Source organism: Cloeon dipterum, chromosome 3 (genome assembly GCF_949628265.1).
Source record: "Cloeon dipterum chromosome 3, ieCloDipt1.1, whole genome shotgun sequence".
In the NCBI taxonomy this organism is placed as follows: domain Eukaryota; kingdom Metazoa; phylum Arthropoda; class Insecta; order Ephemeroptera; family Baetidae; genus Cloeon; species Cloeon dipterum.
In genome coordinates this window covers 18,158,548-18,185,736 of record NC_088788.1, presented here as the reverse complement: position 1 = coordinate 18,185,736, position 27,189 = coordinate 18,158,548, and the positions used below count along the sequence as shown (strand labels likewise).

Below are 27,189 nucleotides of genomic sequence, written 5' to 3'. Positions count from 1 at the left end.
CTTTACGGCGTGTTTTCAGCATTTAATGCCGCGCAGCAGGATCAGAGCTCCGGGTTTTAATACTCACCAGCTTAAGGAGGGATGAGATAGCAAACCGATATTCGTCGCAAATCCGCGCACCCCTGATGCTCTGCGACCGCAAAAGCCGACTTTTTGCGCCCCCGGCCGTTCAACCGCACTTTTTAATAAAGTTTTCTAAATAAATCACGCAGCTCGAAGCGCGCCGTCGCGGACGGTGACTCGCAATTTCTGCACCACAAACTTGCACAATTAATCAGTCGCGTTGCGAGTGTCTCGTAAATTGCTTTTTGAAAATATAATTTCACGGCGGTCTACATAGTGTAATCACGTTTCAAAATGGAAACGAACGAGACTTAAATATTTTAGGCTGTATAAGCTGATAGAAAAATTGCTCCAAACTTTTTTAATTCGTCCCTGGTTTTTTACATGTTGTAGCTAAAGGAAACCCAGCCAGCTCACGGAGCCTTTGTTGCGTTTGTAGGATAGGCCTCGTCCAGAAAAAGGTCCGGTCCAGTGCTCTTCAATTAATTTAATTTAACAAGGCCACAAATGTCCTCGCCTTCCCCCTTGAGCCTTCAATCTAAAAAATCAATATCAAAGCGTTTTGTTGGTTCAGATATGCGAAGTGGTGCGGGCGAGAAACACGATCCAACAAGAAAGTCTTGCTTCATCATGTGTTGTTTGGCAGATTGAATGAATTTTTTCCTTGACTTGCGGTTTCGGTTAGCCAATTTTTAGCGTTGCGTGAGTGTTAAACAAGCAATACAAATTATTTGAATGAAAAAATTAAATTTATGATTTACGAAATCATTTATATTTTCTTTATTGAATCTAATTAGGATGGAGCTGATGGTCAAAAGCACAAAAAATATTCAAACGCGAACTGGATAATATTTTTATGGTTTAACGCATTGTCAGACGAGCAAACTCTCATGAAAGCGAGTGAAAAATCTAAACCAATAGCAAGACCGAGAGGGAAAAGAAAACAGGCCTGTCGTGATTTGTCCGCTCGTGCAGCTGGAAGACAAATAAGTAAGATGGAAAAATACGAGCAATCACACATCTCATTCCATCGAGCCGGTTGACATTTGACCTATAAAACGACCAGCTTTATTGAGAGGGCTGCTGCCGGGCGAACGCAATAAAAAACAGCGGCCTATTTATGGCGCGAGTGCTCCTTTATTAAGGCAACCCCTATTTTTATTGCCACAGGGCTCTTTCCCCTGCAGGCATTATCATTTTTCCCTTCCAACTCTAGCATCTTTTATTATTTGCACACCTTGCCTGCCAATCACGGCGAAATGGAGGGCGCGTGGCGTGAGAAACTCGAGATTTTGGTTCAACCCAACCTCATAGAGCGACGACGAACGACGTCGAACTAAAGAGGTCTGACAATCGATAATAGAGGGAAATTTGAGGAAATATGTTTGGTCATAAAAAGGCCAGATGACGAGTTTCAGGTTCAATGGTGATTTATTTGTTTATCGAAATTGTTCTACTCTGCACAGAGTTGATTGAAGTTGATTTCGTTTGATTAGGCCTGGGAATTTAAGACGACCTAGTGTTTTATAGCGAGTTAGGACTACTTTTCGGCAGAGAATATAGAGGCATCCCCCAATTTTTAGGGTTTTTAACGCTAAAAAAACCTCCTTAGCCAAAAACCATTTGAAACTGCCGTAAACCATCTGAAAAACACCTTTAAAGCGTCTTTTTGTCTAGTGTGAATTTTGTGGTGTAAATATGATATTTAGGAAAATTTTAGGAAAAAGCAACTAATGGCAACCTCATGAATATGTAATAATTTTGGCATGAAAAAAAATCGAAAAACGTCAGCGTAAAAATGGCTCGAAAACCTTCTACAATCCCCAAACCTGCTTATGACGAGTGGAAACTTAAGAGAAAAATTTTAAATCCCTATTTCTCGTACAGTTAACATTCATCTCTGTTTATTTGGACATAAAAAGTTTGGTACACACGAAATTTGAGCAATTTAATTAATTATTCTCGTTTATTCTTGCAATGGTCAATACAATAATTTATACATTAAATAGACAGTTTGAAAGCAAGAAATGGCGATCAGTTCTACTAATAATAAAATTATAAAATAGAAGTTTCACTGGAAATTAATTCAAGCAGTGTCTTGACAAACTTGTACACATCACAGGTGTCTATCAAATTATTCAAAAGTAGGGCATTCTTGCGATTCAATTTTCAGCTGGCTTTGGCGGCTCCTTATTGTAGGTGCAACCGAGCACGCAGACGCGAGCTTTGTCCTTGAATTTGTTGTGGTAGTAGCATAGACCCTGTGGGCTGAAACGGGCCCTCAAGTAACTGCGCCGGTGGCTCCTCTTCCAGGGTGTGTAGCCGCGTGCCAAAAGCGTTTGCGCCAACGAATCCAGCCTGTTCTCGAGAAGCGAGGGGGGCTGTCCCGTCTCGGTGGGCTCCGTCTGACGGGCATTGCCAGCCACCCTGAAGAAGGTGTCGGCGACGATGGCCTGCTCATTATACGGCCACGACTTGAACTTTTCCATGTGGTGCGCGAATATTTTCGGCAGGGTGCCAATCCAAAACTTGAGCACCGCTTTGCCACCGTCTCCATCTAGCCTGATCCGTTCTTGCAACCTGTGCAGCACCACGGACGGCAGTTCTTTTGGCTGAGGCTTTCCGGATGCCTCCAGCTCCTTCTTGAGCGTATCATACGTGCAGTAGTAGGAGATGACCAAGTTTTTGACCGTGTTGAAGGTGACTTCGTGCGTACTTTTAAAGAGTGCCTCGGAAATTCCGGCAACAAAGTCTGTAGGTAAGATGTGTTTTAGCATGGCGTATGGCAACGTTGCCATTTCCATCTCTCTCACTTCGGACAGTAAAATGATGCGTCTCTTGTACTGGGCCAGGTTATGCCTCCAGTATTCTTTCATTTCCTCTGGCGGCACCTGCCAAGGTGCGCCGTTCGAGATCAGTTCCAATGGGTTTTCTACGGGTCCCTCAAAATCCATAGTCTTGCCCTGAAAAGGACCCGGCTAACACTAGCACCTTTTTCACCCAGACCTAACACAGTACACACGGCAACCTGCAACAGATGGGGCGTAAAATAAAAATAAAGAAAATAATAAACAGAGTTTCTCTAATTTAAATCCCCAAAAAACATTCAAGTGTGTATACTGTGAGTGATGGAACGTAACGTGTGTGCAAAATATTTAAATTGAATGTAAAACCCTTTGTTGGTAATTTTGGCACAGAACAAACGAAAAAAGATGGTACAAATGATTGAGTAAATTTGATCCTGTAATTAAACCAACAATGAAAAGTAAAATTTACTTGAAAATATTTAATATTTTGTCCTTAGGTTTCTTGGCCAAATCTGCTATATGGCGCAGATCATTCAACAACTGACCAGCTTTAGGATTTACCGCATCCATTGGCGCGTGTTCCAACCTGACTGAAAAAAACGTAAACGATGCATAATGCTATTTAAGTGTGTTCGGCCAACAAATCGTCTGAATTGGTGGGATATTTAATATTAAAAATAAGCATATATTTTCTTCATAATCAATGAATCAGTGTATATTTAAAGGAGGGGGGTGGACGATTTTTGAACCGATTTCCCATAGAGAATGATTAGATGAATCATTTTTAATAATGCATTTTCTTTGGAAATTATGGCTTTTTAAAATCATCTCGCCCTTTGGTCAGATAATCACGACAGGATAGTAATTTTTCCGAGAGGAGTAACGTTAAATTGTCAAATAACATAAATTTTCCAGCTCACCCCAACTTTTCTGGCATGGAGTTTATCACATTTGGCTCTAGATTTTTACCGCGCAAAATGGGATCTTTGCCAAACCGCTGAAAACGAGAAAAATGATTGTGAAATATTCGCCACATTTCACAATAAAATGGCTAAAAGCCAAAACAGGTGTTTTCTCCAAGAAATACATTTATTATTTACCACGGTTCAAACGTGAAATATGGTTGCGGAAAGAGATTTTTCCTCCTCGGCGCGCGAATCAGCTGAAAAGCGGCAGTTGCGGCGGAATCTGCGTGTGCAGAAAGTGGGACGGCACACATTAAATGGGTTGTTAACATGCAGCGTGGGTGGGCTGGCGGGCGGGCGGGAGGCCGCACGTATTGATCACCCACCGAGCATTGACTGAATGAGTGAATGACTGAGAGAGAGTGAGTGAGTGCGAGCGAAAAAGACGGCGTGCACTCTGGGGATGTGACAAATAGAATAGCCTGCCAGTCGATCGACCAACAAAGCGAAAACACCCCTCGTACCTTACCAAACTCGTGTTTTGGGCCGCATTTCGTGCCCTCATAAATTTTGAGCATGTGTTGATTTTTTTTATTTTCTTAACTGATTTCTCGTAAGGGAAGACATCTTAAGCACTTTGCCTTTAAATGTAGAAGGTTAAAAATTTTATGGTTATCCTCATTTTTCCTTCGAGAACTCTCGTGTTAATAAAAAGCAAAAATTCTTAATTTGAAATTAAATTTACAATACAAAGGATGGAATTTAGGGAATTTAGAGCTTGCGAGGCGAGGTTATATCACAGGGAGGGCGAGTGGCGGGGTTGACACGGTTTCGTCACTTGCTTTTTCAGGAAAGTGCTATTTTATTAGTTATTTCGCCCAAAGTGACTTGCCATTAAAACACATTTTTTTGCATCAAAACAGAGTTAGTCAACTATTTAGCGCAAAAATCCTTTGAAATTTAAAATCTTGAATTCATTATCAACTATGAAAATTCAATTGTTTCGGTAAAAAGAGAAAAATTGCGGAATATAAGTTGAAAAAAAAACAGATTTTTGCGAGGCAGTGTGGCTGACCGGAAAATGCGGGGTTTTATGAACCTCTAAGTGCACTATGTATTTATCATTTATGCTTATTACGAGCCAGCTTAAAAATAATAGTCGCATTTTTTAAAGTACAATTCGCGTTTGTGCCCTTTGGCACACTCCCTCTAAAGCACTTAATCTCCTGCGCACCATTTAAGCCAATATTTGCAAATTGCCCGGCTTTACGATTCAGCGTGCAAATTGAATTCGGCATGACTCTGTGATCCGAAATTGAATAAAGCGCGAGCGCGATGTGTGACGGGCGCCGGCGGCGATAATTGGATTTGGCATGCACCGACGCTGCAGGCGACGCGCTTTTCGCGTTGCGAATTATAAATTAATTGATCGCCAGCTGTCCGTGTTGCTTTATTAATTAAGCCCATCGAAAATTGGCCGCGGCCGCGCGTGCAGCAAGAAAAATCGCTTCCTCCCGGCATCTATTTTCGATGCGGCCGGCGTAAATCTTAAGGTGAAGGCGAAAAAATGAGGCGGCCTGCGGCGCCAGATCAAAGGGAGTCAATTAGTTGTTCGACTGCCTCGAGCCCCAGGCCGCCCGAGCAGCAGCCTGTTGGTCCCCCGCTTTTCTCTTTCAGTTGGAAATTTAATAACTGGCGCCGCGGCTCCCTCACCCTGCGCTCCCTCGGCCCTTTGCGAATGTGATCAGGCGGCGGTTTCGCTCCGTGCCAGGGGCGTGAGAAATATATGTAAAGTCGCTAGTCGGTCCAATTTGTGACTTAATTTTCGAAGAGTTAGAAATTAACGTTTTTACGACCTTAAAGGAGACCACGCCCATAGTTTCCGTAGGATAAGACTAGATTTTAGTCGATCTCGAGACATTTTCACGTATATCTTAACAGCATTATTTTATAATTAAAATTTATGCAATATTTTTTAAACTTAAAATATATTGAACAATATTTGCAGAAGAAATAAATAAAAAAAGTTAGAATGTGGCTGTATATATGTACTTTCTGCATTTATGTATGAATAATTTGCATAGCTGACAGTTTATAGTATATTTGAAACATATTTATTTGACTGTGACAATGATCGAAATAACAGGGATAGATATTTAAAAAATTGCTGGAAAAAATATCTCAGTTGCAAAATCTTTTTGAAGAGTGGAAAACTAGGAAATAAATAATTTGAAAAATAATATTTGGAATGGTTTTTTCAGGTACAGAGGGAAAGGTAATTGCAATACCATCATCCAGATTTCTTAATAAAAATTCTTGTCCAAGAGAAACACTAACCGAAATTGCTTACTTATATTAACACCCTAATTATTTATAACATTTTTATATAATCATCTGATTTATTTTATCAGTTACTCGAATAATTATATCGTTTTCAAAATTGAATCCATATTTTTCACGGCCCTCTTTGGTTCCAGTTGAAATTTCTCTTGTCAAGGACCTTTTCAGGATGGACTTTCGCCGTGTTTTGCTTTTATCAAAGCCGGTGTGTTGCTCCCGCAAATTGGACGAGGGGGAGAGAATTGTGTTCAAACCTCGATGCGAATAAAAATGATGAAAAGGGGTCGCCTATATAATCGCATTAGTGAGCGCCTTGCACGGAAAATTTATTTGATAAAAGAGGCATCCTCGCCATTCATCGAGCGTAATCTATTTCAATATAAAATTCTAGGAAAAGTGAAAAGGTAGAAAGAATCTGGAGATAAGCAGCCGAGTCGCGGTTGGAAAAAAATTGCCTGTTGTGCCTGTTTATTGAGGTTCGCTGGTACAATGGACGGAATCGGGCAGCAGCAACAACACACGGCACCGGCGGGCAAAAGCAAGCAGTGTTGATGCCGCCGACGTGCCGCAATTTCCAAACAGGCGTGATGGATTGGCTGCTGGCATATACCTTGCCTACGAGTGGAATTCTGCGGGCAAAACCGCACCACCGCCACCAGGGGTGCCTCGCCCCTGCGCAAAGGCCAAAATCCCGAAAAATGTATAGCATAATGCAGAAATTTCTCAAAATTAGCGGCTCGGAAACGTAATTCCTCCTGATTTTTGGTCGTTGCACCTGCCTCTACCTTCCTTCTCGTCTGGAAAAGGCCCATTAAGCAAAGTGATTCGGCGCGGGCGGGCCGCAAAGTAGCCATTTTGGTAATTAACTTAAGGGCTGCCACTTCAAAGCATCCACACGTCTGCGTATGTGCACTCTGCAATTTGAGACTGCCACCGTCTTAAATTACCTTAATTGCACACACGTCAAGAGAGAGACATAGAGAGAGAGAGAGAGAGAGAGAGAGAGAGAGAGAGAGAGAGAGAGAGAGAGAGAGAGAGAGAGAGAGAGAGAGAGAGAGAGAAAGGCGGCATTTATTTTCCTTTTGTGTGCACGGCTATTTGCCGCTTTTTAGCGCTCACTTCTACTTGCAGATGAATAATGTAACGTCGAGCACTCTAGAGTGCGGGCAAAAGGATGAAAAATTGCCGCGGTTCGTTGCATTCTCGGAGGATCACAGCAAGCGTAATAATTCAGGAGACTGACCTCACAACCTGCAATACATACAGATCTACTTATCCTTTCCGCGGGGTGGAATAATATACGACTGTGAACTTAAAAACCTTCATCGACTCCGTAAACGAGAGTTTGGAAGAGCTTTTTAATGTTTACAAAAGCAAGTTTAAATCAAACGTTAGAAACAAACGATGAAAAATTTAAAGCAGAGAAGATTTGATTGTAACGAGTATTTAGATTCTCGTTTAGTTGATTTGTTTCTGCCATCTGTTAGGGCGTTTGAGAAAGAATTGTATTTGTGAATTTGTGTTATTTTGTAAGCCAGCAGGGGCTTTATGCTCAGCTCGGCATAAGGAGAGTGTAGCTGGCCGAGTGAAGCACGACTCGTCCGCCTAGGGTGGCTTGGCCACGATGGGCCAAGACCACGAGAACGGTTTCGCATTGAGTTGCGGATTCAAACCATTTCAAGTTGATTGTACAATCTACCCAAATTTTTGATACCTGGCCAACTGGCTGTAGTGCGCCCATGTGACGACTACGAAACTGATATTAGATAATTCGGTGATGACGGCGGAAGATCTGAGTTTAGAGGACCTTGTACCAACGGATTTGAAACGTTAAAGTGCAAGACTCTGAGTGAAGTCCAACGTTCATGTCGAACGCCCTATTTGTGTATTGATAAGTATGAATGTGTAATATTGTATTGACTAACCCCTGAAATTATCATTTGGCTGAAACGTCTATATAATTAAATCGACGTCTTTAAAAGAATTTTATATAAATTCGGATGTTTGATTGCTACGTCTTTCCACAATTTGTGTGAATATGTTGAGATTTTCCAAATATTTGAGCCACCCTAAAGAATCTTGTTCTCCTGTACTGGCATCCCACCTTCTACTGTGATAAGGTCTCACGAGAGGAATCGAAATCTGCCAAGAAAATAATTTCGCTGTGGCAGCGGCGATTGCCAGTAATTGCTCAAAATGAAATACAAATTCGAGTGTTAAATTCCAATTAAAATTCAACCTTTTGCCAGTGCCATTTCAGTGTGAATTTTACGTTAATTTGGGCTTACGTGAAGCATCAACTGTAAGAATTCCCAACTTAATTAAATTTTAACCACATCGGCCGGATTACTTAAAGCCGAGTAAGAGGCCGCGCGTTGTAAGAGCCACTCGAGCGAGTCATACACGTGTGCGGCGATTGCAAAGGGGTTTATTGGAAGGCTGCTTTTCGTCTAAACGAAGCAGCGACGCCGCTCGGTGCGAATAGGGGCAGCGCTGATCCATAAAAGCTGTCGCGCTTTATTGGCCATCGGGTGTAAAATTTGGCCATATTGCGGAGAGCCTGCCTGGCAGCGCGTCCGTTTGCTTCGCTGATTTTTATTCCCTCTTATCGGCCGTGCACGTGCGGCTGAAAACCACAATTTTTTCGCATTCAAACTTCAAACGGGAAAGCATATGCAAATTTTGGTCAACACACACGAATTTGCATGTTGTCGACTGACTGACAGAGAGGAAGGGACAGAATGCGCGAGGCGGTATGCCAAATTGGCAGTCATTTTTCGCCGACGTCCTCATTTTCCTGCTCGTTCATCGTGTTTGCTTGCCCAGGGCTCGATGCTGACCGAGCAAGGGCTTGGGAAAATACATACAAGCTCAATCGAGAGCTCTGCTGTCAATTTGATTCATGTTTAGCAGCAAATTTTGCACTGTTTATCTATATTTTTTCGAATTTGTGTGAGTCAAAAATGGGTTGACATCAAAAGTTTGGTACACATCCAATTTTCAGCTCTGAATTTAACCTGAGATTAGATCAATCATTTTTAGAGCTGTGCGTTTGGTTGATTTTGCAATTAATATTTTGCTAGTATACTAAGTTATGTTCAAGAACAGTTCCACTTAAAATAATATTTACCAAAATATTGTCATGATAAAAAAATTTAAGCCCCAAAAGTAAACTAAAACAGATTTCAACGAAAAAATAAACTATATTCGAGCAACTATTTTTGGGGAATAAAAATAAACTACTATGTAAAATATGAAAATTATTCACGCTTGCGTCAAGACTACGAAATTCTCGTGAAGTGAGCGCAAAGTTGCGCCAGCTAATTAAACTAGTAGCAGGTTGCAAAATGCAAATAGGAGCACTAATTTGCCATTCATACTCTTGCAATTAAACTGTTTGTAAGGGCGTGCTCGTCTACATTGCTTCTAAAAATTTGGCCCCACCGCTGGCAGCAGCGGCAAATTAATAATTCAGCAGACAGATGGAACGAAACCGCTTTAATTCGCAGAGCGACGTGGCAAAAGGGCGAATTGCGGCGCATTCATTTGACTGCGCACTTGGAGCGGCTCTCAGGGCGTGTGTGTGTGTTGCAATGAATAACAACACCGGACGAACATTTCGCAAATAGACGGATCATTTCATCAAGCGCGCTGTTGAAGTGGGAAAAACGACGGTCGCATCGCGCAAATCCATTTCTGGCCGCACCGCTGGAAAGTCAAATGTGCCATTAAAAAAGTGCGCCTCGCTGACTGAAATGCGAAAAACATAACGCACTGCTTGCTCTGCGACGTGCTCACATCGCTTTGCCGTCGATTACAAGCTTGCAAAATTACATACATATGCGCTCACGGTTGCCAGGGCTGTGTCAACTTGCAGCAAAACGCCAGAGAAGGAGCAAAGTTCATTGCCCCAGAGAGGGTGAATCTCGCTGCTTTTGCCAGCTAGCACCGCCAGAGTGGTGAAATTTGTTCAAATGAAAATTCAGCTATTCCGCTTGAGGAGTTACGAAGGAAAAACGGTTGTTGTTTATATTAAACTGTGATTTTCCTTCATGATGCTTACGCGAAGAATTTAGCAACTCGGTATCTACTGCTTTGTCATTTTCAGTTGGGAGAACTTTATTAAAATTCACTCAGAAGGATATGTCATGCAAACCTGTTTATTTTGGGGAAAAACTGAAATTTACTGGATTGACACTGCACGATCTAGAAAGGCCTTAGATATTGGGAAAATGTAGCTTTTTAAAATGACAATTTGTAGGAAAAAATCACAGTGACCACAATCAACAGCAGTTCATTGTGGTCCGGAAAACATTACGAATTGTAATTGCCACACTCTAAAAAAAATCGATGAAAGCCACGTTATATTTTTCCAGCGGTGCAGCGCGAGCTTTGGTTTTTATTTATGGAAGGAGGGTGGCGAAAGCAATTTTCCATGCGGAAATGGAGTCATCAGCAGCTTTTGCCCCGGTGATTGGACTTCTCTTATCCCCTGACAGTCATCTATTCTCGTGTCGCAAATTGATAAAAGCCTGCGGCGAATGTATGCACATTGATTGTTATTTATGAGGCGAGTGCAAGGTTTCTTTTGTCATTAGCCGCACTAAATCAAGCAGATAACTCGCCCACACTCACACATGGCGCCTCCATTTGGGCCGGCTGGCAAATAAAATACCCCCTGGCTGCTAGGATTTATGCAGCCGGGTGAGGCACGCCGGTTCAACCGGTTGCATAGCTCCCGCGAGAACGGAATCGGAACCCAGAGGCGGGGCTAGCGGAAAGAAACTCGCTGCGCGATAATATGTGCAATGCACGTCGCATTCGCTCGGCCAAATCGCAGCTGATGAACATAGAGCACATTTTTGCTTTTGTACTATTCTGCTTTGTGCAGCAAATCTGTCAGCTTTTTCTCCAGAGCTAATCCAGATAATAACTTTTTAATTGCAGCTTGTCAGTGGATAGAGCTGATTTCATTTTAATTGCTTTTAAATATTGGAATGAAACTCTCGTCAAGATTATGAATGCGTTGAACCTGCCAAACGTTTGTTTTGCACAAAGACAAATCTATTAAGGATCAAAATAAAAATGAATTAAAAACAAAATATAAACTTTAAAATTTACCAAACAATGGAGACATAAAACTCGAAACTTTTGAAAATATTGAGCTCTACATCTCGTGTTTTTTTTTTTTAAATTACTTTCAGGAAAAAATTTTACTTTTAAATGATTAGTTAATTTTTTGTCTATGCCCTTGACTTGATATTTTTTTTCGAGGAAATAATTGATTTTTAGCGTAAGAAATTGATAAATATAAACTAGATAGTAACGGTTAAAATCAGTGGTGAAAAACCGGGTAATAAGGAAATGCAACCCTGCTAAAAACTAATAATATAGTTAAGACATAAATTATACCTGAATAATTTGCGCATTCCATTTAAATTGACGAGATTGACGGAGTTTACAATCAAATTCCAAGCTTTTATTTAAATAACAATAATTAGATGTTTGACTTATTTGGACGTTCCCAGGTCGATGCAAATTACAAAGCAAAGAGGACGATTTTCCCCATCAGACAAAGCGACGGCGAGCGTTAGAGCGGGCTGATGCGAGGCCATTCTCCCGAGATTACGCGTAAATATTGCGAGCAAACTGCTGCTCTTCCTTGGCAGCTTGTTACTTTTGCCGAGCGGCCTAATAATCAGAGACGCCGGCAGCCGATCCCGCAGTGATAAAAATGCACGAGATTGCACCGGGCGAGCAAGAGAGAGAGGGAGAGGGAGAACGGTGCGCCGGGGTTGGCTGGAGCGCGGTGGATTCGTCCTCGGCCGCCTCCCTCAACCCCCCGGGTCTGACCTAGTTCGCCGCGGGGCGCAATGAGAGTCGTCGACCGAGTGCAAACAAAATGATATGCAAATTTCAAAATGTGCCGATAGCCGTGTCAGCGGGCGAGGCAGGGACACGGTAAATATTTGCCGCCGTCTCGACTTTCTTCAGCAATTAGCGCTTTGATGCTCCCCCGTTGAGAAGTAATGAGCAAAATGCACCAGAATTATAATGACATGAGAGATGGAGATTTCTTAATGACCATATGCATTTTCAAGTTCCTTTGAATTTGTACTAAGTGCTGAATCAATGGGCATAAAGCTCATTCTTTGGCAATGAAGTTGTGCTCGACTTTTAATGAGCGCGTTGCTGGCCACTGATGAAAGTCTGGGGAATGACTTTATAAATTTAAAATAACATGTTTAAATATTTTTGCCACGTTTTACCTACAAAATTTGAGTTAAAAAAAGGGAACTAGAAGATTTGCAAAATTAAAAAACCTTACAACATACCTTCTCAAACCCTAATTCTGTATCTTTAAAAAAAAATACCAATCCAAACAAAAAGCGAAAAATGAAATTTTCAAGTTTTCTCTCGACAAAACTCGACTGTTTGAGATACAAGCAGCCATGTAGGGCGAGAAACCCACCTTTGACGAAATCAATCGGGACGAGATGCAGGAAAAGGTGTCGAGGGCGGATTTGATCTTGATTCAATCGGCACAGCACGTGCGAGAATACGTGGTACATTATTGAAGAGTGACGTTATTCGATCACGCTCGGGGAAAATGAGAAATAAGCGTGGAGGAAACGTAAAAATCGCCACCGGAAGAAAAGACAGAAACAAAATCGGGTGCGGTGAGCCGCTGATTCCAGATTAGCCTCGGAGCGTGCGAGCAGGGTAGGGTAGCTCTAATTTTTTTCACCCTCCAGTCTCTCACGTGTTATTTGAGCTTTTAAAAGATTAGAAACGTGAGACGATTAGCCCCGCGATTCGTCGCCATTATTCAACAGATTTGCGGCTTCATCCCCTTTGATGGTTGTAGGCGAGTGAAAATCCGATCCCGGTCGCTGTGAAAACAAGCAAGCGAAACATTTGTCCGCGGCTATGATGGCCGCACATTTTTGCAATTAGACCGGCCGTAAATTCGAGGGCAGATTTAGCCGGGCTTAATTGCTCGCGGAATCGCACTAAGCGCGTTGTGTGACGGCAACATTTGCTGCGAAATTTTTCACAAAATGTGTAGCTGGCACTAAATCAAAAAACATTAGAGAGGGAACATTATACGCGCGTGACGTCTGCCAGATTTCAAGAGGCCAGTCGAGCCGGGATTTTTAATGCTGTCAGGCAGAGGAAGCACTTAAACGGTTGAAACAACTCGTTTTTGACGCGTATGCCACACTGGCTTTGGATTTGCTTTGACCAGAATCGGATTAGAGGACCCTTTGAACACAAATTCAACCATATTAATATGGGATGAACGAAAAGTAAAACTAATCTTCGGGTGAAAACAGTTTAGTTTTCATCTCTAGTAGACCAAATGAAACTTAAACTCAGTCAGTCATGGGTGACATAAACAAAGGTAAGATTAAGATAGCAGCGCCACAGCGATAGCCATAGAAATTAAGCGAGCGAAGGGACAAGGCAGATTAACAAGCAGCTAATCTATTGTCGCTTGCGCCGGCTGTCAATTTAAATTTTCAGTTAATTTCTGAACATGCTGTCATGTGTAGAAAACTTGTGGTTTTTCCAGATTTTTACATTTTCTTATGTCGGTTTTTGTTGCGTTTTAATGGATTTTTCTTACAAATTGCGAGCAACTAAAATTTCTTTTTGCCAACACTGCTGATAATTAAGCCAGTGAGTTTATCCAGCCTTTGCTTCAGAGCTGCAGACCATTGTGAGGTCGTTGACAGGCTGTTTGCAACCATCAAGAAAGCCAGAGCCGACGTACGAGGAGCAGTGCTAATCATACATGACAAGATGAGTCGAAACAAGTCGCTGGAGTTGTAAATCTGTCCTCGCCGGGTCAGCCAGGTGAAAAGAGTGATGTCACGCGTTTGCTAAATGGTTCGCAGCTAATGTTTTCGTTTTCCACGACACCTTGACGAGCGCGCCAATCAGCATCAATCACAATAGAAGGATTGATCTAATTCCGTCTGGCTCACTCAGATCAAATACAAACAAACAAACTCGAGCCCGCCGACGAATGATGGGGTCGAGTTGCTGCGGCGATCAATTTTCAAGTGTTCCGAACCGGTTCGCCCAAGTGTTCTGCGCGCGGCTGCTACATTGAATCATCTTGTTTTTGCGTGCGAAACCCCGCCCGCCACCCCCTGCCAGTGTCGGCCGGCAACGGTCTGTTTTTTATTCGCCGAAATAGCCGCGCGCGCGTCGGAATGAGAGATCGTTAATTATTTCAAACAGCAGGCAAAACCGAACGAAAGACCGGCCGACATTGTGATTGCCAAGAACAAATGTCGAGAGCGCACACACAACGGCACTCCTTTCAGCCGGAGACTCTTCAGCCGTGAAATGGGCTAGATGGGCCGTTCGATCCCGATTTGCATTTCAACGCTTGTCGGCTCAAACAATTTAGGAATCCACAGAGAAGTTGAACAAGATTGTCATTCTAGCTGCTATATTCCTTCATCAGATGGGGATTTAAATGGGATATTGTTCAAATAATATATTAAGAAAAAGAATATATTTAAGTGGATCTGCGTAGCAAAATTTTTTAACTGGATGTTTAATTATACCAAAATTTTAACTACATATAATTTTAAAATACTTAAAATCTTTTAACGAAATGTAACCACATCATTCTATAGTTTAAATGATATAAGTATTTTCAGTTTAACTTTCGTAGGGATTTGTTTTGAAGGCGCTTCAAAAACCTTTCGGCGTGAACTTTCACCTCGCAATCGAGTGAATCGAGCGACAGACTATTTTTGCGGTTGTGTTTTGCAGGCTCATGCATAATAAATTATTCTAACCGTTTGGCCTGGCTGATGATCAGAGTCTCGATGAAATACCACTGGTCGCGTCTGCGGCGTGGCATTGATTTCTTGTTAACAGGCAGGCTCAACTGCACAGCCAGAGCAAAGCATCATTTATGCATGTGCCCTCTGTCGCTTTAATCAGTTTAATTAGGACCGCGTGTTTTGGCTCGAACGGAATCGTTTAGTCTGATAATTAAAATAAGTGTTCTCAAATGTAGCTAGACATGAAAAGTGCTCGCGATTATCCGAATTTCAATGATATCTTACACATTCAGAGAGTTTTGGTGAACTCACGTGCAAGAGATGAAATTCTTGCTGTCATAATAGAGACAATTTTCGCTCGTGCGGCAGAGACCACTCCCTGCTAATCTCGTTCGGGAAAAGAAAGAAATTCCGTGCGATAATCGCATCGCAGACTAACTCTGCCGGTCAAGTACCATTCAAAGAAACGCGCTAAAAATTTTCTGCCGTGCGGCAAAGAGCTGAGAAGAACTTTGCCGGCAGACGGTTATCCCGGGCCAAAAGCATTGGCCCGTATTTGTGCTGCTGCGAGCAGTGAATTCGTGCGTGATTATTAAGGCGAAACCGCACACACGGAGATCGAGATGGAGATGTCACATTTGAGGGGAGCAACAAGCATAAAACCACAAATGTGTATACACGCGCGTATATGTCACATACGTTACAGAAGCTTGGCCAGAGGTCAAGCAAGAATTATTCGACGAGCTCCTCAGATCAAAGCCTCAACGAGTTTGTTTCTGCGGTTGTTTGATGTGCCATGCGAAAGAATATTTTGAAGAAATCAAATACATTATGTTTCCAGACGCTAAAACAAATCAGGTTTAAAATCTCTAGAGCTGCGTGGAGCAGACGACAGATCCTATCGTTTCAATTCTAAAGGCTCGACTGCAATTTAGAAGGCCCGAATAGACGTAGAGAGATATATTTCCTTGCGATTAATCTCTCAGACGTCCCAAGAGAGAAAATGTCAAAAAGTGACAAGCCGGCGCATAGAGAGGAGAAAGTCGCCGCTAAATATTTGATGGACGACTGACTATACACTCTGTATATCTTTGGCATGGCGACCCCGAGAACACAAGTAGACTGCCTCGCTGCTGCGCGATGTCTAAAGACGACGGGTCGGTTCTTTCAAGTCGCTTTACCTGCTCGTCTGACGTAGCTGATTCGTGCACATGAAATATTGAAAGGAGCCCACGAGTGGAAACGCTAGAGCGCAGAGAAAGAAATAAATGCTAGAGACTAATGAAAAGCGAGCGCCAAATAATTAATGCAACGGCTAGTCGATGAAATTCGAGCAAAAACGGCGGGTTGCTTGCTCAAGAGAGGCGGCATGGAATGATGCAATACTCTGCAAAAACCGACTGCGTTAGTTCTGCTAATCATTCCTAACAGAACAGTCAAATGAACGCCGCTTTCAGCGAGTCAGCATGCAAAAACTGGACATGGCCCATTCGGAGAAGAGAAAAAATTTGTTGACAGGAAAATTTAAAAAAGATGCCTTCATAGGGTTAGTAGTAGTTAAAGGTCTCATGCAGCCGCGTAATTTTGAGGCGGCGGCTGGCTGCCCGGCTTAAACCAAATTTTAGGTCGGCGGCAGACAAATTTTTAAAAGTGAAGTTTGATAGTGCTTAACGGCTTGAAGTGCCGGATACAAATTTTTCTCCAGAACTTTTCGATTCTTTCGGTTTTTTTGACCAGCGGCTGGTGTGGCTGGCGCGTCTTAGCTTCAAAGTAACGACGGCTTGCGGCTGACTACGGAACTCAAAATTTTAGCCGGATTCAATTCAAACTATTTTTAGAGATGGATGCGAAAACTATAAAACTCCTTGAACTTTTAATGTTAATGTGTACCATTTTCAAGAAACTAATGCTAAGTTGAATAAAAATATTAAATAAAATTTTCTTCAAGCATGCATCTATCTCAATTGTTGCAGCGCCTATCACGTTGTAATGCGTCTGGAGAATTTATTTTTTCGCGCAGTAAATCAAACAGACGCTCGCCTCTGCGAATGAGGATTTATTATAATGAGGCACACGTCTACCTGAAATATTGGGAGCGTTCTTTCGCCTATGCCGCAACGCACTTACAAAGCATTGAAATTGCCCCATTTCGCGTCTTGCCCATTTGCCCATTATCGATCATTACGCTGCTGCTAGTGTGAATCTGCGCTTAGCGCACAAAAAGGCAGAAAAAGCAATTTCTCGGCGCTCAGCCCGTGTGCGATAGTCCACGTGCTCGATAAATAACTCGTGCCTTTTTTAATTTTGAAAAGCCTCTACTGTGCCAAAATACAGACTGGAGCACGCACGCGCCAGTGCTCACATCTGAATGTCAAAGTTTCGTTCTGGAGTGATATAATTGTGAGTAATTTGCATTTCTCTCGCAACTGTGTGCGCCAGTTGAAAAGTTTTCCTCTTCAGAAGTGTAATCCCCTGCACACTACTTTTCTCTTTAATAATTCAATCAGAGGGGAAGTTTAGTAGCGAGAAGCTCCGAACATAATTTTTGGTGCTGTGACATTTCTTTGTGAATAATTTAATTTTAAAACACGCACCCCGCGTTTTCATTGGTCGAACACAGAACATCAATAAGAGAATTTCACAGCATGTTTATTTTTAAAAACTGGACTGGAAAATTTTATCGTGCTTGGTACCGTTTGAATACCACGAAGAAAATAGAGTAAAAGATATCAAAAACATTAAAGGCTCATAACAGAACAAAACCAATGTTTTTTAGAATCTGTTTAAAAATACCAGACAGAGGCGGCTGGCAATTTTAGCGAGTGCCATTCTTTCACTCGCTGAATGCTCGCCATTCAATTTCTATTTTGGAACCTTATCGAAAGTGGCCAAACAAAGGCAACAAGGGACAAAAGCAAAAAAAGATCTGCTCTCGGGCTGTGTGCAGAAAGTTGTCTGAAAATCGAGCGAAGAAAGGAGGAAGACGTGTCGCCTCCTTTTCGTTCTTATCTTCAGAGCGCGGCGCCTTTCATTCCGCCAGCTTCTTTCACGAGGGCAAAATCGCCCTTTTTCAAAAAAGCAGAAAACTCGAGCTCAGCAAATTTGCCTGAACGCGTGGGTGAAAAATGCGAAGAAAATGTCAAGACTCACAATCACAAGTGGCACTCGAGGGGGCCGGCCGCACACCAAAGACAGACTCTGCGTTGTCGGCGTCTCTGCTGCCGAGGAGCGACTGCCGGAGAGATATGCAGCAGCCCTTTCCTTTCTCTCTCTCTCTCTCTCTCTCTCTCTCTCTCTCTCTCTCTCTCTCTCTCTCTCTCTCTCTCTCTCGCGCTCTCCGCACACACGTCCATGCGCGGTCGCCCCTCCGACCTGCCCCAGCGAGCGCCCACCCGTCAGCCTGCGCGATCCGTGTTTCTAACCACCAGCAGAACCAAATACGGAAATAATAATACATTTTGCCATTGTTGTTGTTGTGGGCAAATTGTTGCTTGACGAAAATGAAAGGAAAATAAAATGGAAAATTATTGTTTTGTTTATTCGCAACCTCATTTGATGTAGGCGAGGTCTTCATTTTTTAATTTTGTGACTCTGATTTACTTTTACAAGGAAGAGTCACGCAATTTTAAGACTTATGAGCAGCATTATTTAAATCATTCTAGACGGTCTGGAGTACTCAAAAACGTCTGACATAGCCTGCAGTCATTATTTGTGTAAAATTATATTTGCTTAGCAAGTAGCTTGAACAGGCAATTTTTTGCTTGGAAAAATTTATCACTCCTATCTTTAAATTTATTTTTCTGTTTAACGCTTCTTAAAAGTTATGCTACCATAAATTCCCTGGTGGCTTAAATTAAAACTTTAGCTTCAATGTAACATCTTTATAAAACTTGCAACCCTAAGGAAAAGCTGATGAAGTAAAAATTCTATTGAAGTTAATTTTTAATTAAAAAATTGAAATCTGTCAGTACAGCCATAAAAGAACTCGATCATGATGGAGTAAAATTCGTTTAAACCCGTCTAAATTGGTCTCGAACTGTCTCAAGTCTCAAACCCCTCTAAAAAGCGTAAAAATGTATCACGTCGGAATATAAAGTTTTGGAAAATGCTAAAAAATTCCTAAATCAATTAAAAATAATGTGTACGATATTTTGTTATGTTTGTTAGGTACAAGATAATTTTAGATTCAAAGTGATTTTTTTATTGCGGATCAGCAGAGCAACTATGCTCCACACCTTCCGACATTCAGAACACAACAGATAAAAATAAAAAAAACATTTGTTTTTTGTTTTTTTGATAACAGAGGGAAATTAAGAAAATCAATCAGTCAGTACAGTATTTGGCAAGGTTTTAAGTTGGACAAAATAACTATACTTTTTAGACTCATAAAATTATGTTTATTGCAGATCAGCAGGGTAGCTTTAAGGTTTTATTATTATGTTTATATTTCTCCAGCCGAATAAAAATTACAATACGCGCCGCAAATATAATTAGTACATCACATTGAAATCATTTCACAGGTTTTTATTGCTACATCTGAAAAGGTCGCGCACGCTGCCCACGCTGGAATGATGTTCCACGCCTCGTGCCTTGGCACCTTTGCTCTTTGACAAGCGCTGCTCTCTGTTTACAATGTGTTTTTGCGTACGCTCAAAGGGGTTGGCGGTCGAGATTCAGCGTCGAGTGGGCGTCCGTCTGTCGCGCGTTATTAACAAACGCTGCGACCTTTAACCTTTGTCCCTGTAGCGCTGTTTCGGGGTGTTGCCGACCGGACGAGTGTGTTAGGGACGTGAACATCTCTTTCCTCGCGCCATTGTTAGCTTTGAAACCGAGCGTTCGCAAATAGAACATAATTAATTCATTTCGCGAGCGCCGACAGCGACTGTGAGCTCAATGCACGCCGCCTCGAAGGCCGTTTGGCAAATATTTGAATGTTTATGGAGGCAATTAGTTGCGCCGGCTAATTTGTAGTGGTTTAACCAGCAGACACTGCCTTGTGGCACGGTCGACTCATCTCCGGGGATCACATCCTAATTAGAGGCTAGAAAAACAGTCAAAGAAATAGACACTCGCTCCTTCTGTTGTTCCTTACAATTAGCTCCAGAGAGCTAATTAGATTGCATTTTACACATTCAGATGCGAATAGCAAAAAATATGAACAGCAGGAGGTTTTTCCTGAACAAGAATAATATTTTTATCCAGTGCCGCAATGACTATAAAAAAAGCTAGTTAAACTTTTAAAAAATAAACACCTAATTTTTAAAAAAAGTGCGTGAAAATATCAAGAGACTGATCAAAATCAAGCTTAAGTACGTCTGAAGCTATTAAAATATTTAAAAAATTAAATTAATTGTTGCCAGAACCTTTCAGTCAAAATGGAAAAGTCAAATTATTCCATTTGTTGACGAGCGTGTAAATTTAACTAGTGGCACCGTACCTTCAGCTTGAGACATGGCCACATTATGTATGCTGCTAAAACTTTGACGAGTTTCATCTCAGTCAGCTTTTAGCATTTCGCGTTTGACACGAGACAGAAAAAGGGTTGAGTCAGTCATGGCGCTGCAAGGGAGACATGTGACACGCGTCTCCATTTATACAGCGATATTATGGTGCCACACAAAACATTTTGCAGAAAAGGCCTTCACCCTGAGGCTCTCGTTTTCCAGATCAAAAAGACGCGGCTGGCTGGCTGACGCTCTCTTGATTTCTTTTTTTAAGGGGTTAGCGCGCGGAAAACAGACACGACCCCCAATTATGCACATTTTGCACAATTGAGCGGCCAGCTGCGGCAACAAGCCGACTCATTATACGGTGCAGAGCATCATCAGCGGCGAGATAGCGGCGGATAAGTCACGAACTGAGTCGTGACTCACATGCCGCATCAAATTAGTATTCGCACGGTGCGGCCTGCGTTTTTGTGCACGCACGTGATGCTTGCCACCCACCGCAAAACCTTTTACCAAATTGAATCAAACGCGATTGAGCGAAATACCGGCAGCCTGCCTTCTCGGTCTCGGTAAATGATTTATTGCAACGTGCATCGCGCACGGTCTCCTGTAAATACATTAAACTTTGCAAATTTCCGCTCCAAGAGATTGCGTAGCATGCATGAGCAGGTTATTGGATGCATGTTACGATGCACGCGGAACGCTCGTTTGGCGTTTATGGACGTGGAAAATGTAGACTACCACGTTGGAAGCTCTTTGAAAATAATTGAGATGATGAGCTAACTAAATCAGTCATTATATACGTGACATGATTGAGAATATTTTTATTTCACTTCGAATTTTAAATTAATGATAGCTTGCGTGTGCATTATTTTACAAAATTCAGCATCTATAGCGTAAACACATTACCCAAAATTTAAAAGAGAGAAAAGCTATTTTTAAATTTTTTTATTTATTAACTGGAAAAAAGGGATCAAAACAATTTCTCTTACATATTTTCCCAAATATAAATAAGCAACACCTCTTTTGGTGCTCACAGGCTGCACAAAAGAAGCGAGAGTAAGGAATCACTTCCATAACCTGCCCCCATCCGTGACTTAAATAAAAGATAAGACTGCGACACACGGGCAGAAATAAAGCTATGAAGTCAGCTGCTGCTGCTGCTGCTGCTGTTGCTGCGTCACAATTTTCCTTTTTTTATATATCGCACACTATCTCGTCCGCGAGCATTGAAGAAGGAACAGAAGAACTTGCATTGCCAGGGTTAGCAACCTTAAACAATTATTTATTTGATAAGGAACATTTTGGACTTCAAAATTTAATTTTAGATTAAAACAAATTAGATTTGCTTCGACAGAAAATTATTTTTTTGCAATCTATCAGGCCGTAAGATGACAAAAAATAGCTATCACACCGTGAGCGCAGAGAAGTCGGCAATCTCTTTAAGAAGCGCGCATGAAGTTCACCACCCTAGAGGCGAATAAAAAGCACGCAAGAAGAGTCACAGTTGGGCGGGCGAGCGGCGTTTTAGTCGAAATAACGAAGCCTTTGCTAGCTTTATTCGCAACAAACGCCATTTTGACCTGTGCCACTGGTGCTTCTACGTCAAAGGGCCGAATTTGGCGACGGTCGTTCCCTTTTGCGCGCGGCACGATTCCTTTCCTTTCGCATCGGATACAGCGATGTCTTACAATCAGTAATAACATTATAATCGTCAACAAGCCAAACTAGTTTTTCACCCCACTGCTCATGTATGAGTTAAAAACAAAGCAAACCACGTGCGGATTATTTGTTTGTGCCTTGCAGTGCATGCAATTTTGTTTCGCCCTTGTTTTGTACTCGGTGCAGCGTTACACAACGTAAAGTGACGCATCGCGTGTTGAATTACTGAACCTCTCTGGTCAGATCACAGGAATGTCTGCGTGACAAAGATATTCATTCATCATAACAAACATTGTTTGGATACACATAATTTATGTATTTATGGCTATGTGGCCAAAACAGAGACGTGCGAGGCCGGAACACCTAGATGTGCTAAACACGGAAACGTTAGATTTGTTTTCTAAAAAAATCACTGATATAGTCCCCATCCTCTTTGAGATCAGTGCCATTTCGAAATTTACTAGTTTTATATTAAATTTTGTTTTTGTTTACTTCGATCAGCATTCAAAAATAGTGTTTTGGTCGGTGGTAAAAACATTTTGAACTTAAACAAAGCATTCCTGGATAGTTTTTTTTCTTTCAACAAGCAGCGAAAAAACTAACTCATCACCACTCTGCCTGCTATCGCATATTTGGCGTTGGCGTTTGTACAATGCAGAGCAAAATGCCCTCTTATTCGTAAACTGCACTCGACACATCGCATTACAAACTTTTCAACGAGCACGCGGCGGTGGCATCGATCGCCGGTCGGTGGGTCTGTGGGCCGGCCGCGGCTCGGAAGCAAAAAGCATCATTGCGAAAAATACGCGTGCACGTATGTGTATCAGCCTCCCAGAAGACGGCCGAGAGTAAATTCGGAGCTCAGCTGGGCCACTCGTCCACTTCCATATTTCATGTCCCACGACGATAAAAGTTGTGTACCCGGCGGTTCAGCCACACAAAACATTGTTGTGGCCATTCATAATGCAGAGTGTCGAGTGTGCGATGCACCCAGCGACCGCTAATTTATTCTGACATCGCATGACCGCCGCCCTGAAAATGAGCACGACGCCCGCGTGCATATGCAAACCTCGAGTGAAATAAGCCTACTCTGTGATTAATCCGAGTTTTGTATTTCAGTATGCGTGCCATATCAGTGAAAACGAAATTTTGCTGCGCAATTAAAAAATTTAAATAGTAATCTGTTTAGGGGACAAAGAATTAATGAGCTGTTTTTTATTTGGGGGAGTTTTAATATGGCGAAAGGGCATGTCAGCCAAAAGCCAACTTTTTTGCTTAATTGCGCTGGATTTCGCTGTGTCCCTGCTGTCTAGATCTTAGGCAAGCGCTACGTCCAATAATCAGAAAACAGCTCTCTTCTCTGATAGGCGTTCTCGTGACACTTTTTGCTGGATTCAAACCACAAGCCGCTGAATCAACGGTTTCCCCATTTCCGCCGACTTTCAGCACAACGTGTCGAATTGTCGGCTGAGTGATTTGGTTGCCTAACCTAATTCAACCCTCGGGATTCTCAGGAAGCGATTCGCTCTTTGCTCTGTCAAAAATGAAATACCAGTGCTACTTCAAACATCAATTTTTGTATCTTTTAATCGAAATATATTAATTTATAGAAACAGAACCGTTCAGCATGCTCCAATTTTGTTCCACCAACACAACAGGCTTATCTCCCTGTAGAGCACCGTACTAGAATTCCAACATGAAGTCTAAAAAGTAAATGGAGATGGAGGTACATTATTTCTAAGTGAATGCCGTTGAAATGTCCGTAGCGAAACCAACTGCACGAGAGGGATAAACACTCACTTGGAGCCTTTGTGCGGGAACGGCGGCTTCATCGAAATAAGGGAAGGCAGCAGAAAGATGTATATAGTCGCTTCCTCCGACGTTATTGAAGTACATAACATATGTAGGCCAGCCACGCGGTTGAATAATTTATGAAGAGCCGCGCGGCCCATAAACAGCAACAAAAGCAAAAGTGCTTTTGGCAAAAATTTATCACCAAGGAAATGGCGGAGCAACGTCGGACGCGCACCGATAAATACTTTTCATTTTTTGCACTCTGTCGTTCTGTCGTCACCCCGTCGGAGAGCCGTCAAAAACAGCTAGAGCCTATTTACGGCTGGCTCTCGAGAGCAAAACACCTCTCGTGGAAAGTATAATATTCAGTTCGGCCGAATTCTCGAGTTGAATTTATGGGAATCTCGTAAATTTACTTTATGACGTCCATAAAACTATTAGATTAGCGACTGAGGCTGCCTTGGGCGTCTGCCTCCGTGATGTTTTCACTGTTTTATTTCTGTGGAAAATGGCCTTCTGGAGATATATTTGAAATGGAAACCAATCTTTCGGTCGTTATGTGCAGGCGGGATAGCTGTCCTACAAGGCACTCTAGAAAAAGGAGCACATACATTTTTGAACTGGCCACTGCTTCAGTTTTGAATAATTATTCAACCGCATTATTGATCGGTTTTTTAAAATGTTTTATTTCGGTTTGTGTAAAGGATTCTTCGATTTGCATAATCTGTTTTTGAAATTTTATTTAACAGCAGCCCATGTTTATTGCAACTCTCACAGTCACGTGGTTATCAATCAAAATAAAACAAAAATTCTTTAATGCTTGTAAAATGAGCCTAAACGAGAAGCCGAGACCGACAGTACGTTGGTTCGCAGCGACATTCTAAGGGTTGGCGACCGTTCTGGTGGGCTCAGTGGCAGACGCTGGGCTCATTTGTGCTTGTCAGCCATCCTGCTGGCTGTCCTGCGTTTGCTTGCCATTGTATATTTATTTGTATGTACCACATGCTCGGCTGCGTGAATAATTTCGCATGGGATGCTAGTTGAGACCACACTTTTATTTATTTTTATGGGAGCTACGAGTAGGAGAATGAACACGAGATGCACGAGTTTCACCAACAGTGAAGATCGATCCATCATTTGGAATAATTAGCGCAGCCTAATTGGCCGGCCAGACGAAATGCACTCACGTGTTTGACCAACCTAGCTCATCAATCACTATCAGACGCAGTGGAGGCGATTTTTTCCGCCCGTCGAGCTCGCCAGCCAGCCAACTACCCACTCGCTGACGACAAGTGGTTTATTAAAACTTTAAATGAATGCTCGCTGGACTTGACTAAATCTATGTTTGGGGATCCTCAGTTGATATTTCAATTGATTTTGCTGTGAGTATATTAAATTTGGAGTTATTCAATAATAATAATAATAAAGGGAAAGTTTTCCTGTCATTTTAATTAATATTTTCCTGAAAATCAAAATGAAAGCAATTCTGAACGCTGGAATTAGACTATTGGGAGTATGCCAAATCAATATTCATGTTTTCATACGTCAATTTCGGCAAGAACACTCATTCTACATCTTCCCACTGGGCCGATTTTCATGTTATGCATATAGATTGAAATTATTTCACGCCTGCAGAGAACAAGAAATTAGAGCTTGCAGTTTTTAATCGTATTTAATACAAAATCATTTCCTGTCCGCGAAAAACTGGAATCCATTTTGACAGTTTGCCAAGCTATATATGCCACTTTCGTTTCATGAAGTTATTAATCTCGAATTCAAAGAGAAAAAATCCCAATGCTAGTCTAAATCCAAACAGCAGACAGGGACAGACACAATTACAATGCAGTCCATTGAAAGAATCTCTGGAACAACGATTTTCCAATTTCCGCCGCCGCTCGTGAAAGCCATCAAGTGCGAGCGCGCTGCTCCTTTCGTCAGTCGGGGGATTTGTTGAATTGGCTTCCGCGAAAATTTAATGAGGAAGCAGCGGAAAATCTGCGTGCAAAAATACGGCAGGTGAGTCTGCTGGAATTGTGCCAATCAGCGTGGGACGCGCATTGAATCGGTCTTCTCGTGCGGAAGCGCGATTGCCGGCAGTACTGAAAGATATAACTTCTAGCTACGTGTGTAATATGCCAATTCAGCCGATCGCCTTTTGTGCTATAATTACCAGCGCCGGGGCAACTCGTGCATATCTCGAGTGTCGTCTGCAGATTGGCCGAATCAATATTTGAGATGGTGTGCCGGGGCCTTAATTGAAATTCAATTCAATCGTGTTACGAAGCCCTCGCACGGCTTCGAATATTCGATCTTTCCCTCATTTCCCTGCCTCAAAATTTCAAGTTAACGCAGCTTTGTGAAAGGTCAGTGCGTATTTTCAGGTTTTTTTCTGCTGAACGACTTGTCTTGAAATTCATGAACAATGCGAGCCGACGGTCATTGAATTTCAAGAAAAAACGTTTATATTTATGAAATCATCAAACTTAATATTTATTCGGTAAGAGAAACTTTGACTCTTAAAGAAATCACTGGGAAACTCATGAGTCATGAACGATCCGATTTTACTTCTATGCAATGAAATATTGCAATTGTCCCTGCACAGAATAAAGCAGTCTTTCAGCCTGCTACAATCCCAACTATTATTGATTGCGAAAGCTGGAGCTACATACATGTCGTGAATGGTAGTCTCAACTCTCAACTAAAACGGAGCTGCATTCATCACCGCCACTGGCAGAAAGTGCTTTGGCGGCACAAATCGCGAATGAGGCACAATATCGTCGGGTGCACCAGCATCAGTTTAAGAACCTGCATCAAAATGCAAACGTCATTGCACCGCACTAAGGGGTAATTGCAAGTTTATTTTTTTCCTGAATATTTAAGAGAGGTATTTATTGCAGGCAGGGTGAATGGCGATTCACACAAGATTTAGTCAGAGTTTTGAGTGCAATTAATTGTTTTTTCAACAGACGGTGAGGCGTAATTTTCTTTTTCTGCAAGTTGCTGTCTAATTGATTTTATTTTGTGAGGCCTCAGGGGATGAAACCGCTTCTGTCAAATAGGAGAGCATGCGAGAAGATTTTAAAAAAAAATAAAAATTAGCAAAGAAAACATGTTATGCATGTTATAAATAATTTTGCTTCATGCTGAATGATGAATGGAAGAGATTAACTTTAATTTGGGGTTAACGACCGTGGAGAGACATGCAATCAGACGGTGGCGAGACGCAAGGTCTTTTCCTGCTAGGTGGCCGTCGGTGAGTAATGAAGACAGACTCGTCACAACAAATATTATTAGCGCCAGTGTGGCGCCTCATCAAGTACCCCGCCGAGAAAACAAACAAACAGACATATAATATATCACGCTG

At 42.0% G+C, this 27,189-nt stretch overlaps 2 protein-coding genes across 3 annotated transcripts in view; both read right to left on the bottom strand.

Annotated features, from left to right (window-relative positions):
* Dyb (Dystrobrevin) overlaps positions 1-27,189 on the bottom strand; it is a 42,299-nt gene that overhangs the window by 11,806 nt on the left and 3,304 nt on the right. The gene's annotated exons all lie outside the window — the stretch shown is intronic.
* On the bottom strand, positions 871-18,451 carry LOC135941238 (uncharacterized). 2 transcript variants are annotated; one of them, XM_065486585.1, is made up of 2 exons: positions 18,073-18,451; positions 871-3,091 (listed from the first exon to the last, which is right to left on the bottom strand). In XM_065486585.1, exon 2 carries the CDS (start codon positions 3,015-3,017, stop codon positions 2,226-2,228), a length of 792 nt encoding a protein of 263 aa, XP_065342657.1. In that variant the 5' UTR covers positions 3,018-3,091; positions 18,073-18,451; the 3' UTR covers positions 871-2,225. The 2 variants fall into 2 exon arrangements, with proteins under 2 accessions (XP_065342657.1, XP_065342658.1); XM_065486586.1 differs by lacking the exon at positions 18,073-18,451 and adding an exon at positions 3,791-4,379.

Coding starts and splice junctions, on each gene's coding strand:
- LOC135941238 (XM_065486585.1), bottom strand. CDS start 3,017: ATGGATTTTGAGGGACCCGTAGAAAACCCATTGGAACTGATCTCGAAC.